This window comes from Ascaphus truei, chromosome 10, assembly GCF_040206685.1.
Source record: "Ascaphus truei isolate aAscTru1 chromosome 10, aAscTru1.hap1, whole genome shotgun sequence".
Lineage (NCBI taxonomy): Eukaryota > Metazoa > Chordata > Amphibia > Anura > Ascaphidae > Ascaphus > Ascaphus truei.
Window position 1 is genome coordinate 63,751,817 of NC_134492.1, and position 15,526 is coordinate 63,767,342.

General features: G+C 55.9%; 1 protein-coding gene across 3 annotated transcripts in view; it reads right to left on the bottom strand.

Moving 5' to 3' along the window:
- LOC142504016 (putative ferric-chelate reductase 1) overlaps nt 1-15,526 on the bottom strand; it is a 56,653-nt gene that overhangs the window by 3,428 nt on the left and 37,699 nt on the right. For all 3 annotated transcript variants that reach the window (XM_075617111.1, XM_075617113.1, XM_075617112.1), the window contains exons 9-13: nt 5,011-5,124; nt 4,304-4,416; nt 2,702-2,788; nt 1,242-1,339; nt 840-898 (exon numbers count right to left, since the gene is read on the bottom strand). In XM_075617111.1, the coding sequence (XP_075473226.1) occupies nt 840-898; nt 1,242-1,339; nt 2,702-2,788; nt 4,304-4,416; nt 5,011-5,124 (471 nt within the window). The remainder of the gene's footprint in view (nt 1-839; nt 899-1,241; nt 1,340-2,701; nt 2,789-4,303; nt 4,417-5,010; nt 5,125-15,526) is intronic.

Consider the following 15,526-nt stretch of genomic DNA (forward strand, 5'->3'; position numbering starts at 1 on the left):
GAAAAAGTCACATGCATATGAATACTTTCCTGCCGCTGCAATAGACCTAGGATTGCTCACATTTTCATGAAAAAATTGTGATTTTTCTGCAAGATAGGCCAAAAAATAGAAGGGGCCCTGTTTTTTCTGAACACAGTGAATATATTGATAAAAACACATTACTCTGCACTATTTTGAGATAAATCACATCTGCTTTTTCAAAAATCCAATTGACGGCAGGAGACGTAGAAATGATCTTATTATAACATATATTATACACTGAGTGCAAGGTATCTGGATAGGAGAAGAGTAACGATACATTGATGATGTGCAGTGGAGCAGACACTTCCCGAGGTCTATCATCATCTTTGGATAATGTGTAAATCCTAATTCATTATCTCCTCTCCTTTTCTAAGGCTACGTCTCTGCTGGTGCTGAGCGCGCGGTGCTTGCCGAGGTTCCTTCTTGCAATGTGAATTCTGACATCCCCGCTCACGTGGCGCGCATGGGCATGTACGCTCTCCCAAGCTCGGCGCTTGGGGAGACAAAAAAAATTGAGATTGAAGCGCGCTCAGCAGAGGTAAGTGCACCCAGAACACAGCCACACACAGCCATACACAAACACACAGCCATACACACACACACATACACATTACACACACAAATAGCCCCGATCCATGCCCCCCGCGTGCAAAATTAGATAGGACACCCTGCGCTCATGCTTTGAGAGTTGGTGGCATCACCAACTCTCAATCATGAGCGTGGTCAGCACCAGCGTGGACGCAGCCTAAGACACCGGATATCTTTGCAGCTGCAGAAACACTGAAGTACTGGTATACTGTGAAGTGAATCTCTTTTACCTGACAGCACCTTGATGACCATTGCATTAATCATGTGTCCCCAGTTGAAGATGAAACGCCTGTTAATTCAACGACAAATAAAGGGTCAGAGATGGGCATGCCCTCTCCTGTGCCAGAGAGGCAGCAGAGCTTTCTAATTCCTCATTAATCCCCCAGGCATCTACTTCTAAAACAGCACAGACATCCCCCACTTCCTCACAGCGGTAAACTATCAGGTGGAGTAGACAAGACAGGGATTGGGGGTGTTAAAGGAGGAGCAGAGGAATCTCCCCATGCTGCATGCTCTCCCATTCTCGCAGCAAATGGCAACCCCCCAGGGCAGCTCAGAGAAGTTTCTCTGAGAGGATATAGTTTATCGGGGGCACTCTGCCTCTCCAAGGTTAGTTCTCCGGATCCTGGTACCTCTCACTCTTTGGATCTGGACGAAACAGGGCAACGATGGGTTGTAAGAAGGCGAGGATCATGACAATACACCCAAGGATGGGATGAGCCCCTGTGTCCTATGGAAGTAGCATCAGTACAATTAGCCCACAAGTAATCTCCACATGACACGCCCTCAACGATGCGGCATGAGAAGTCTAACACATGATACAAGTTTACCATTTTTAAAACTTTTTGTGATTTTATGATTTCTACAATAAACCCTTCCTTTCCCTCTGTCAAACTGCGCCAGCAATCTCTCATTGTCCATTCCTTATTCCCACTCTGTATAAAATATCTCTCGTGTTCCTCCGAGTAATTCATGTCTTTGCTGATTTGAGCCCCAGGCTTTTCTCAAACACGTATTGGAAGGACTGCTTTAAAAAAATAATGCAGGGAGATCAGATTATTAGATTTTGATATACCCTATAAATAAAGTCTGCTTATTACAGTAACAATGTCCCCTGCTTACTAGTATTACAGGCATATCCCGGTTTAAGGACACTCACTTTTAGTACACTCGCGAGTAAGGACACATTTTTAGTAGCCCCATACCCCTGTGTACGGACGCTCGCTTCGTGAGTACGGACATTTATTCTGCCCTACAGACTGCCGTAGTAGTGATGCGCTGATTCCCCTTGCCCAATAGGCAAACGGCAGCTCGCGCATGCGCCTGTCGGCACGTCCTGAAAAGCAATACCGGCTCCCTACCTGTACCGAAGCATCGATAAGTGGGGAAAAAGGTAGGGCTTCACTTTAAGTACATTTTTGCTTTACATACATGCTCTGGACCCATTGCGTACGTTAATGTGGGGTATGCCTGTAATTAGTTGTGCTGTTCCAGTAGGAAAATTCAATATTTTTTCTACGTTGAGACAGATTTTAATAGACAAACATGAGAATGATTCTCACATCTAGTTTGTAAGGGTAAGGTTTCAGCCGCTCCCCTGAGTGTTGTGCACTTTTAGGCCCATATTCACTAAAGGGTGCTACCCTTCTGCACACCCTCATTCCAATTCAAATGAATGGGAGCTAAGACGGTAGTGGATATGGGCTTTCTACGCTAAATATGGTGGAGTAGTCACTTTTAATAATATGTTCTGGGATAGGAGCATTCACCCACGGGAGGTCAGACCACCAAATCCACACTCCAAGAGGGGTCCGTGTATCACAGATATCGTAATAATGATGACACTTCAGAGGTCTTTATAGAACAAAAATGCAATTTATTGATTAAAAAAAGATCAACGTTCCAGACCATTCTTGGACCATTGAAAATTGTGTAACCCGGAACGTTGACCTTTTTTAATGAATAAATTGTGTTTTTGTTCTATTAAGACCTCTGGAGTGTCATCATTTTTGCAATATACCTCTAAGAATAGACAGCACTGGCTGATCTGAACACATCTTGAGGAAGCATACAGATGCATCAAAATACTCACAGAGCTCCAACCGTTGACCTCTACGAACGCCAAAATAAACGCGATTATTGTCGCAGCCACCGTCAGAACCATCAGGAAAAAGTGAGTCTAAAAAATATCCAACATGGAATTCAGTTTTTGTTCTGTGGGATCACCTAAAAAGTGGGACTTCTGATCAAAAAGCCAACAGAGAGTGTCAATGTGGGGTTAGGGAGCAGAAGAAATCCATTAAAAATGGCTCAAAATCCCAAAGTCATGTCTCCATGTGACCATGGACAAGTCCCTGTATCTCCCTGTGCCTCAGGCACCAAAATTAAGCTCTGTGGGGAATAAATCCATGGGAAGATACAAAGAAAGCTCAACCTTTTCCCTCTCTCACTAGGCGAGAAGAGAAGCAGAGGGGGTTCTCCATGTGACCACAAGTCATCATGTATATTACATCTATGTATCAGCATAGGTGGCTGGAATTAAACATGAATGGGGAAAAGCACATGAAAACCAGAGCAAAGGAAGGAGATGGGAACTAATATCATGGGAATAATTAATAATAATAATAGGTATTAATATTATTAGTAGTATTACAATTATTCTCATTAATCCTATTCTTCACAATGATAGTATTATTAATAGTATTAATATTATTATTACTATTAATATGCTTCTCATTATTACAACTACCACTACTATTATTATTACAATTATTACTACTATTATTATGGTTATCATTACTATTACTAATCATATTTTTCTCATTATTGATAGTACTATTAAGAGTATTATTAGCATTATTATTATTACTGTTATTTTCATTAATTACATAGTTACATAGTAGATGAGGTTGAAAAAAGACATACGTCCATCAAGTTCAACCTATGCTAAATTTAGACGACAGATACTTTGTCCTATATCTATACTTACTTATTGATCCAGAGGAAGGCAAACAAAAAACCTCAGTGACATATCATCCAATGATATCTCATAAGGGGAAAAATAATATCCTTCCTGACTCCAAGAATTGGCAATCGGATTACTCCCTGGATCAACATCCTTCCCGTGTATACTTATTTGGTATATTCCTATATATCTTCCCTTTCTAAAAAGATGTCCAATCTTTTTTTTTTAACAAATCTATTGTATCTGCCATCACAGTCTCCATGGATTCTTTTCATTATTAATAGTATTAATATGATAAATAATAATATTATTACTATTTTTAAATGCTACTATAATTTATTTATGACATGCCAACATATTCCGCAGCACAATGGGGAGGGGGGTCAATAAGAATAGGACTACAATAGCACACTGGTCCCAGGAGCATGCAATCTATAAAGGAATGTGAGAATGGAAAGATAAGATACAGGGCAAGGTTGGTGTGTTTGTTGTAGTGAAGTAAAGGGTATGCGAGCAGGGGACAGTTGTTGTGGTAGGAGTCGGAGGTAGGGGTCGGAAGTAGGAGGTAGGGGTCGGAAGTAGGAGGTAGGGGTCGGAGGTAGGAGGTAGGGGTCGGAGGTAGGGGTCGGAGGTAGGGGTCGGAGGTAGGGGTCGGAGGTAGGGGGTTAAGGATTATCCGCTCTAACGTTCAGCGCAGAATGAGCCGGAAAATGGTGACCATGGTCTCACCTGGAACCAGAGGTCTTTCCCCAGGAAGGGCTTTCTCGCTGCTTTCTTCATATAACGGGCAACCATCATCCCAATGTTTCCTGTGGTCATCCAGGCGATGATCATCAGGGCTCCTGAGAAATAGAGGCACCTCGTTAGCGGGCAGGGAGCTGCAACAAGGGCCTGCAGTGCTCTGCTATACTATGGTGTATATGTGAGAGTGTGATTGTGTGTGTGTGTGTGTGAGTGTCTCAGGGTGGAAGTGTAAGTTTGTGCATTTTGAGGGTGTGTGGAGTGTGTGTGGGGGGGTGGTATGTGTGGGTTGTGCATGTGTGGAGAGTGTGTGTGTGTATGTGTGGGGTGTGCACGTGGGGGTTGTATGTGTGTGGGTTGTGGAGTGTGTGGAGTGTGTATGTGTGGGGTGTGTGTGCGGGGTGTATGTATGTTTGGGTGTGTGTGTGTGTGTGTCGGGTGTGCGAATGCGTGTTTGTGTGGGGTGTGTGTGGGGTGAGTATGGAGTGAGTGTGGAGTGTGTGTGGGCTGTGTATGTGGGTTGTGTATGTGTGTGTGGTGTGTGTATGTGTGAGTGGTGTGTGTATATGTGTGCGTGGTGTGTGCTTGTGTGCGTGTGTGGTGTGTGTGTATGGGGTGTGTATATGTGTGGTGTGTGGTGTGTGTGTGTATGTGTCTGTTGTGTGTGTATATGGTGTGCGTGTAATTATACGCACCATGAACGCGTATCAGGGGGCTGGATCCGACCTGTGCGCTGATTGCTGCAAAGCTGGAGAGATCCACTTTCTGGCTGGTTATGAGCGGTGTCTGCGTGTGCTTCAGTATTGAACCTGCATTTACAAAGCACATTGTATGTATGTATGTACAGTATGTGTATATACAGTTGTGTGAAAACATAAAGAACACCCTCTTTGAATTCTATGGTTTTACATATCAGGACATAATAACAATCATCTGTTCCTTAGCAGGTCTTAAAATTAGGTAAATACAACCTCAGATGAACAACAACACATGACATATTACACCGTGTCATGATTTATTTAACAAAAATAAAGCCAAAATGGAGAAGCTATGTGTGAAAAACTAAGTACTCCCTTACTGCTTCCATAGGAATTAAGATGCTAAGTAGCAGAAAGGTGCTGCTAATCAAATGTCCTTGATTAATTGATCATCAGCAAGTGTGACAACCTCTATAAAAGCCAAAGTTTTAGCAGTATGCTGGTCTGGAGCATTCAGGTGTGTGTTACAACAATGCTAGGGAGGAAATACATCAGCAATGATCTTAGAGAAGCAATTGTAACCGCCCATCAATCTGGGAAGGGTTATAAGGCCATTTCCAAACAATTTAAAGTCCATCATTGTACAGTGAGAAAGATTATTCAAAAGTGGAAAACATTCAAGACAGTTGCCAATCTTCCCAGGAGTGGACGTCCCAGCAAATTCACACCAAGGTCAGACCGTACAATGCTTAGAGAAATTGCAAAAAAAACCCAAGAGTTACATCTCAGACTCTACAGGCCTCAGTTAGCATGTTAAATGTTAAAGTTCATGACAGTACAATTAGAAAAAGATTGAACAAGTATGGTTTGTTTGGAAGGGTTGCCAGGAGACAAGCCTCTTCTCTCTAAAAAGAACATGGCAGCACAGCTTAGGTTTGCAAAGTTGCATATGAACAAACCACAAGACTTCTGGAACAATGTCCTTTGGACAGATGAGACCAAAGTGGAGATGTTTGGCCATAATGCACAGCGCTACGTTTGGCAAAAACCAAACACAGCATATCAGCACAAACACCTCATACTAACTGTCAAGCACGGTGGTGGAGGGGTGATGATTTGGGCTTATTTTGCAGCCACAGGGCCTTGGACCCTTGCAGTCATTGAGTCGACCATGAACTCCTCTGTATACCAAAGTATTCTACAGTCAAATGTGAGGCCATCTGTCTGACAGCTAAAGCTTGGCCGAAATTGGGTCATGCAACAAGACAATGATCCCAAGCACACCAGCAAATCTACAACAGAATGGCTGAAAAAGAAAATAATCAAGGTGTTGCAATAGCCCAGTCAAAGTCCAGACCTCAACCCGATTGAAATGCTGTGGCGGGACCTTAAGAGAGCGGTGCATAAACAAATGCCCACAAATCTCAATGAACTGAAGCAACGTTGTAAAGAAGAGTGGGCCAAAAATCCTCCACAACGATATGAGAGACTGATAAAGTCATACAGAAAACGATTACTTCAAGTTATTGCTGCTAAAGGTGGTTCTACAAGCTATTGAATCATAAGGTGTACTTAGTTTTTCACACATGGCTTCTCCATTTTGGCTTTATTTTTGTTAAATAAATCATGACGCGGTGTAATATGTCATATGTTGTTGTTCATCTGAGGTTGTATTTACCTAATTTTAAAACCTGCTAAGGAACAGATGATTGTTATTATGTCCTGATATGTAAAACAGAGAATTCAGAGAGGGTGTACTTTCTTTTTCACACAACTGTATACATATACAGTACACATTATATGTATATATATATATATATATATATATATATATATATATATATATATATATATATATATCACACACACACACACACACACACACACACACACACACACACACACACACACACACACACACACACACACACACACACACACACACACCGGTATATATATATATATATATATATATATATATATATATATATATATATATATATATATATATATATATTCCCTTTATTTAGTAGAAGATGCACCTTTTAATATTTTTAAACTGTAAATATTAATGAAAGCAATGGTGTCACATAGTGAGAATGGAATTATCATAATATTCTAAAACAGGGATCAGACTGTTCCTCTGAATAATATCTACGTACAATATATATAAAAGTCAGTTTTACAGCTGTATACATCTTGTGCAGTTTGAGGCAAATATTGACACTCGAAGTTATGTCTGAAACATAGGGCCACCAACAGGTCAGGTTTTCAGGATATCCCTGCTTCAGCACAGGTGGCTCAATCAGTCCCCACTTCAGCACAGGCAGCTCCAACATTCCCTGCTTCAGCACAGGGGGTGCAATCTTCGGCTGAGCCACCTGCGCTGAAGCAGGGATATCCTGACAATCTGAGCTGTTGCTGGCTGCAGTTTGCCACTCCTGATCTACTGTAAGTCACCTTGAGGGGAAATAGTGCCATTTTGCACACATTTTGAACAAATTCTGTCTGTCTCCCCGCGACACCCCATTGGATATAAACGCCCCCCCCCTGAAATATATAGCTCCCCTTTGTGACTACTATTTCCTACTAATGGCCCTAATGGGTTAACTGTGGGTTAACGGTGTGGGCTCACGCAGGGTAACGGCTCTCTCCCATCACATGGAAAGGTGTGACATGGCAGGAAAGCAGCCACACCCACATTATCCGGCGATTTGGGATGTCACCGGCCGGGTATATAAGACTGCCTTGAACGGTCTAGAACTCAGGTCCCTGGGAGTGACAGTTGGTGCCGCATGGTTGGTAATATAAATATGTCTCGGTGTATAGTTAATGTATCGTGATACTGCCCTGTCCCTGTTTGTTATTTTATAGTTAGGGAAAGAGTCCCATGCAGTTTGCGTCCGTAGCCATGGCACTACAGAAGCTTACAGGCTCACACAGAGGGCGCCATTGGGGGTTACCCGAATATTAGCCCTGGGACCTGGTCAGATCGGCCTGCCAAGAGGCCCACGGTTACCTCAGAAACAGAGTGCCTAAGAGAGGCACGCAGTACCCGGAACTGGCCTCCCTCTCCCACGCTGCTGTGGGCCTCCCTCACTTTCCTAAGCTGCTGCGGGCCTCCCTCTCTCTCCCACGCTGCTGCGGGCCTCCCTCACTCTCCCATGCTGCTGCGGGCCTCCCTCTCTCTCCCACGCTGCTGCGGGCCTCCCTCTCTCTCCCACGCTGCTGCGGGCCTCCCTCTCTCCCCCACGCTGCTGCGGGCCTCCCTTACTCTCCCACGCTACTGCGGGCCTCTCTCTCTCTCACACGCTGCTGCGAGCCTCCCTCCCTCCCTCTCCCACACTGCTGCGGGCCTCCCTCACTTTCCCACGCTGTTGCGGGCCTCCCTCTCTCTCCCACGCTGCTGCGGGCCTCCCTCTCTCTCCCACGCTGCTGCGCGCCTCCCTCACTCTCCCATGCTACTGCGGGCGTCTCTCCCTCTCCCATGCTACTGCGGGCCTCCCTCCCTCTCTCTCCCACGCTGCTGCGGGCCTCCCTCACTCTCCCACACTGCTGCGGGCCTCCCTCCCTCTCCCATGCTGCTGCGGGCTTCCCTCCCTCTCTCTCCCACGCTGCTGCGGGCCTCCCTCACTCTCTCACACTGCTGCGGGCCTCCCTCCCTCTCCCATGCTGCTGCAGGCCTCCCTCCCTCTCTCTCCCACGCTGCTGCGGGCCTCCCTCACTCTCCCACGCTGCTGCGGGCCTCCCTCCCTCTCCCACGCTGCTGCGGGCCTCCCTCCCTCTCTCACGCTGCTGCGAGCCTCCCTCACTCTCCCACGCTGCTGCGGGCCTCACTCCCTCTCTCACGCTGCTGCGGGCCTCCCTCACGCTGCTGCGGGCCTCCCTCCCTCTTTCACGCTGTTGCGGGCCTCCCTCTCTCACTCTCCCACGCTGCTGCGGGCCTCCCTCTCTCACTCTCCCACGCTGCTGCGGGACTCCCTCCCACACTCACGCTGCTGCGGGCCTCCCTCACTATCCCACGCTGCTGCGGGCCTCCCTCCCTCTCTCACGCTGCTGCGAGCCTCCCTCACTCTCCCACGCTGCTGCGGGCCTCCGTCACCCTCCCACGCTGCTGCGGGCCTCCCTCACTCTCCCACGCTGCTGCGGGCCTCCCTCATTCTCCCACGCTGCTGCAGGCCTCCCTCCCTCACTCTCCCACCTTGCTGCGGGCCTCCCTCAATCTCCCACGCTGCTGCGGGCCTCCCTCACTCTCCCACGTTGCTGCAGGCCTCCCTCACTCTCCCACGCTGCTGCAGGCCTCCCTCTCTCTCCCACGCTGCTGCGGGCCTCCCTCCCTCTCTCTCCCACGCTGCTGCGGGCCTCCCTCACTCTCCCACGCTGCTGCGGGCCTCCCTCCCTCTCCCACGCTGCTGCGGGCCTCCCTCCCTCTCTCACGCTGCTGCGGGCCTCCCTCCCTCTCTCATGCTGCTGCGGGCCTCCCTCCCTCTCTTTCCAACGCTGCTGCGGGCCTCCCTCAACTCTCCCACGCTGCTGCGGGCCTCCCTCCCTCTCTCACGCTGCTGCGGGCCTCCCTCCCTCTCCCACGCTGCTGCGGGCCTCCCTCCCTCTCTCAAGCTGCTGCGGGCCTCCCTCCCTCTCTCTCCCATGCTGCTGCGGGCCTCCCTCACTCTCCCACACTGATGCGGGCCTCCCTCCCTCACGCTGCTGCGGGCCTCCCTCACTCTCCCACGCTGCTGCGGGCCTCCCTCCCTCTCCCATGCTGCTGCGGGCCTCCCTCACTCTCCCACACTGATGCGGGCCTCCCTCCCTCACGCTGCTGCGGGCCTCCCTCCCTCTCCCATGCTGCTGCGGGCCTCCCTCCCTCTCCCACGCTGCTGCGGGCCTCCCTCTCTTTCCCACACTGCTGCGGGCCTCCCACACTCTCCCACGCTGCTGCGGGCCTCCCTCTCCCACGCTGCTGCGGCCCTCCCTCACTCTCCCACGCTGCTGCGGGCCTCCCTCTCTCTCCCACGCTACTGCGGGCCTCCCTCACTCTCCCACGCTGCTGCGGGCCTCCCTCCCTCTCTCACGCTGCTGCAAGCCTCCCTCTCTCTCCCACGCTGCTGCGGGCCTCCGTCACTCTCCCACGCTGCTGCGGGCCTCCCTCACTCCCACTCCCACGCTGCTGAAGGCCTCCCTCACTCTCCCACGCTGCTGCGGGCCTCCCTCACTCACTCTCCCACGCTGCTGCGAGCCTCCCTCTCTCTCCCACGCTGCTGCGGGCCTCCCTCACTCTCTCTCCCACGCTGCTGCGGGCCTCCCTCACTCTCCCACGCTGCTGCGGGCCTCCCTCCCTCTCCCATGCTGCTGCGGGCCTCCCTCCCTCTCTCACGCTGCTGCGGGCCTCCCTCCCTCTCTCAAGCTGCTGCGGGCCTCCCTCCCTCTCTCTCCCATGCTGCTGCGGGCCTCCCTCACTCTCCCACACTGATGCGTGCCTCCCTCATTCTCCCACGTTGCTGCAGGCCTCTCTCACTCTCCCACGCTTCTGCAGGCCTACCTCTCTCTCCCACGCTGCTGCAGGCCTCCCTCACTCTCCCACACTGATGCGGGCCTCCCTCCCTCACGCTGCTGCGGGCCTCCCTCACTCTCCCACGCTGCTGCGGGCCTCCCTCCCTCTCCCATGCTGCTGCGGGCCTCCCTCACTCTCCCACACTGATGCGGGCCTCCCTCCCTCACGCTGCTGCGGGCCTCCCTCCCTCTCCCACGCTGCTGCGGGCCTCCCTCTCCCACGCTGCTGCGGGACTCCCTCTCTTTCCCACACTGCTGCGGGCCTCCCACACTCTCCCACGCTGCTGCGGGCCTCCCTCTCCCACGCTGCTGCGGCCCTCCCTCACTCTCCCACGCTGCTGCGGGCCTCCCTCTCTCTCCCACGCTACTGCGGGCCTCCCTCACTCTCCCACGCTGCTGCGGGCCTCCCTCCCTCTCTCACGCTGCTGCAAGCCTCCCTCTCTCTCCCACGCTGCTGCGGGCCTCCGTCACTCTCCCACGCTGCTGCGGGCCTCCCTCACTCCCACTCCCACGCTGCTGAAGGCCTCCCTCACTCTCCCACGCTGCTGCGGGCCTCCCTCACTCACTCTCCCACGCTGCTGCGAGCCTCCCTCTCTCTCCCACGCTGCTGCGGGCCTCCCTCACTCTCTCTCCCACGCTGCTGCGGGCCTCCCTCACTCTCCCACGCTGCTGCGGGCCTCCCTCCCTCTCCCATGCTGCTGCGGGCCTCCCTCCCTCTCTCACGCTGCTGCGGGCCTCCCTCCCTCTCTCAAGCTGCTGCGGGCCTCCCTCCCTCTCTCTCCCATGCTGCTGCGGGCCTCCCTCACTCTCCCACACTGATGCGTGCCTCCCTCATTCTCCCACGTTGCTGCAGGCCTCTCTCACTCTCCCACGCTTCTGCAGGCCTACCTCTCTCTCCCACGCTGCTGCGGGCCTCCCTCCCTCTCTCTCCCACGCTGCTGCGGGCCTTCCTCACTCTCCCACGCTGCTGCGGGCCTCCCTCACTCTCCCACGCTGCTGCGGGCCTCCCTCCCTCTCCCACGCTGCTGCGGGCCTCCCTCCCTCTCTCACGCTGCTGCGGGCCTCCCTCCCTCTCTCATGCTGCTGCGGGCCTCCCTGCCTCTCTCTCCAACGCTGCTGCGGGCCTCCCTCAACTCTCCCACGCTGCTGCGGGCCTCCCTCCCTCTCTCACGCTGCTGTGGGCCTCCCTCTCTCTCCCACGCTACTGCGGGCCTCCCTCACTCTCCCACGCTGCTGCGGGCCTCCCTCCCTCTCTCACGCTGCTGCGAGCCTCCCTCTCTCTCCCACGCTGCTGCGGGCCTCCCTCACTCCCACTCCCACGCTGCTGCAGGCCTCCCTCACTTTCCCACGCTGCTGCGGGCCTCCCTCACTCACTCTCCCACGCTGCTGCGAGCCTCCCTCTCTCTCCCACGCTGCTGCGGGCCTCCCTCCCTCTCTCTCCCATGCTGCTGCGGGCCTCCCTCACTCTCCCACGCTGCTGCGGGACTCCCTCTCTCTCCCACGCTGCTGCGGGCCTCCCTCCCTCTCTCTCCCACGCTGCTGCGGGCCTTCCTCACTCTCCCACGCTGCTGCGGGCCTCCCTCACTCTCCCACGCTGCTGTGGGCCTCCCTCCCTCTCCCACGCTGCTGCGGGCCTCCCTCCCTCTCTCACGCTGCTGCGGGCCTCCCTCCCTCTCTCATGCTGCTGCGGGCCTCCCTCCCTCTCTCTCCAACGCTGCTGCGGGCCTCCCTCAACTCTCCCACGCTGCTGCGGGCCTCCCTCCCTCTCTCACGCTGCTGCGGGCCTCCCTCCCTCTCCCACGCTGCTGCAGGCCTCCCTCCCTCTCTCAAGCTGCTGCGGGCCTCCCTCCCTCTCTCTCCCATGCTGCTGCGGGCCTCCCTCACTCTCCCACACTGATGCGGGCCTCCCTCCCTCTCCCACGCTGCTGCGGGCCTCCCTCCCTCTCTCACGCTGCTGCGGGCCTCCCTCCCTCTCCCACGCTGCTGCGGGCCTCCCACACTCTCCCACGCTGCTGCGGGCCTCCCTCTCCCACGCTGCTGCGGGCCTCCCTCACTCTCCCACGCTGCTGCGGGCCTCCCTCTCTCTCCCACGCTACTGCGGGCCTCCCTCACTCTCCCACGCTGCTGCGGGCCTCCCTCCCTCTCTCACGCTGCTGCGAGCCTCCCTCTCTCTCCCACGCTGCTGCGGGCCTCCCTCACTCCCACTCCCACGCTGCTGCAGGCCTCCCTCACTCTCCCACGCTGCTGCGGGCCTCCCTCACTCACTCTCCCACGCTGCTGCGAGCCTCCCTCTCTCTCCCACGCTGCTGCGGGCCTCCCTCCCTCTCTCTCCCATGCTGCTGCGGGCCTCCCTCACTCTCCCACGCTGCTGCGGGACTCCCTCCCTCTCCCACGCTGCTGCGGGCCTCCCTCCCTCTCTCACGCTGCTGCGGGCCTCCCTCCCTCTCTCATGCTGCTGCGGGCCTCCCTCCCTCTCTCTCCAACGCTGCTGCGGGCCTCCCTCAACTCTCCCACACTGCTGTGGGCCTCCCTCCCTCTCCCACGCTGCTGCGGGCCTCCCTCCCTCTCTCAAGCTGCTGCGGGCCTCCCTCCCTCTCTCTCCCATGCTGCTGCGGGCCTCCCTCACTCTCCCACGCTGCTGCGGGCCTCCCTCCCTCTCTCACGTTGCTGCGGGCCTCCCTCCCTCACTCTCCCACGCTGCTGCGGGCCTCCCTCTCTCTCCCACGCTGCTGCGGGCCTCCCTCACTCTCCCACGCTGCTGCGGGCCTCCCTCTCTCTCCCACGCTGCTGCGGGCCTCCCTCTCTCTCCCACGCTGCTGCGGGCCTCCCTCACTCTCCCACGCTGCTGCGGGCCTCCCTCCCTATCTCACGCTGCTGCGAGCCTCCCTCTCTCTCCCACGCTGCTGCGGGCCTCCCTCACTCCCACTCCCACGCTGCTGCAGGCCTCCCTCACTCTCCCACGCTGCTGCGGGCCTCCCTCACTCACTCTCCCACGCTGCTGCAAGCCTCCCTCTCTCTCCCATGCTGCTGCGGGCCTCCCTCCCTCACTCTCCCACGCTGCTGCGGGCCTCCCTCACTCTCTCAAGCTGCTGCGGGCCTCCCTCCCTCTCTCTCCCATGCTGCTGCGGGCCTCCCTCACTCTCCCACACTGATGCGGGCCTCCCTCCCCCTCTCACGCTGCTGCGGGCCTCCCTCCCTCTCCCACGCTGCTGCGGGCCTCCCTCCCTCTCTCACGCTGCTGCGGGCCTCCCTCCCTCACTCTCCCACGCTGCTGCGGGCCTCCCTCTCTCTCCCACGCTGCTGCGGGCCTCCCACACTCTCCCACGCTGCTGCGGGCCTCCCTCACTCTCCCACACTGCTGCGGGCCTCCCTCTCTCTCCCACGCTGCTGCGGGCCTCCCTCCCTCTCTCACGCTGCTGCAGGCCTCCCTCTCTCTCCCACGCTGCTGCGGGCCTCCCTCCCTCTCTCACGCTGCTGCGGGCCTCCCTCTCTCTCCCACGCTGCTGCGGGCCTCCCTCACTCTCCCACGCTGCTGCGGGCCTCCCTCACTCTCCCACGCTGCTGCGGGCCTCCCTCCCTCTCTCACGCTGCTGAGAGCCTCCCTCTCTCTCCCACGCTGCTGCGGGCCTCCCTCACTCCCACTCCCACCCTGCTGCAGGCCTCCCTCACTCTCCCACGCTGCTGCGGGCCTCCCTCACTCACTCTCCCACGCTGCTGCAAGCCTCCCTCTCTCTCCCACGCTGCTGCGGGCCTCCCTCCCTCACTCTCCCACGCTGCTGCGGGCCTCCCTCACTCCCACTCCCACGCTGCTGCAGGCCTCCCTCACTCTCCCACGCTGCTGCGGGCCTCCCTCACTCACTCTCCCACGCTGCTGCGACCCTCTCACACTCTCCCACGCTGCTGCGGGCCTCCGTCACTCTCCCACGCTGCTGCGGGCCTCTCTCACTCTCCCACGCTGCTGCGGGCCTCCCTCACTCTCCCACGCTGCGGCGGGCCTCCCTCACTCTCCCACGCTGCTGCGGGCCTCCCTCCCTCTCCCACGCTGCTGCGGGCCTCCCTCACTCTCCCACGCTGCTGCGGGCCTCCCTCTCTCTCCCACGCTGCTGCGGGCCTCCCTCCCTCACTCTCCCACGCTGCTGCGGGCCTCCCTCACTCTCTCAAGCTGCTGCGGGCCTCCCTCCCTCTCTCTCCCATGCTGCTGCGGGCCTCCCTCACTCTCCCACACTGATGCGGGCCTCCCTCCCTCTCTCACGCTGCTGCGGGCCTCCCTCCCTCTCTCACGCTGCTGCGGGCCTCCCTCCCTCTCTCACGCTGCTGCGGGCCTCCCTCCCTCTCTCACGCTGCTGCGGGCCTCCCTCCCTCTCTCTCCCACGCTGCTGCGGGCCTCCCTCTCTCTCCCACGCTGCTGCGGGCCTCCCACACTCTCCCACGCTGCTGCGGGCCTCCCTCTCCCACGCTGCTGCGGGCCTCCCTCACTCTCCCACACTGCTGCGGGCCTCCCTCTCTCTCCCACGCTGCTGCGGGCCTCCCTCACTCTCCCACGCTGCTGCGGGCCTCCCTCACTCTCCCACGCTGCTGCGGGCCTCCCTCCCTCTCTCACGCTGCTGCGAGCCTCCCTCTCTCTCCCACGCTGCTGCGGGCCTCCCTCACTCCCACTCCCACGCTGCTCCGGGCCTCCCTCACTCTCCCACGCTGCTGCGGGCCTCCCTCACTCACTCTCCCACGCTGCTGCAAGCCTCCCTCTCTCTCCCACGCTGCTGCGGGCCTCCCTCCCTCACTCTCCCACGCTGCTGCGGGCCTCCCTCACTCCCACTCCCACGCTGCTGCAGGCCTCCCTCACTCTCCCACGCTGCTGCGGGCCTCCCTCACTCACTCTCCCACGCTGCTGCGAGCCTCTCTCACTCTCCCACGCTGCTGCGGGCCTCCGTCACTCTCCCACGCTGCTGCGGGCCTCTCTCACTCT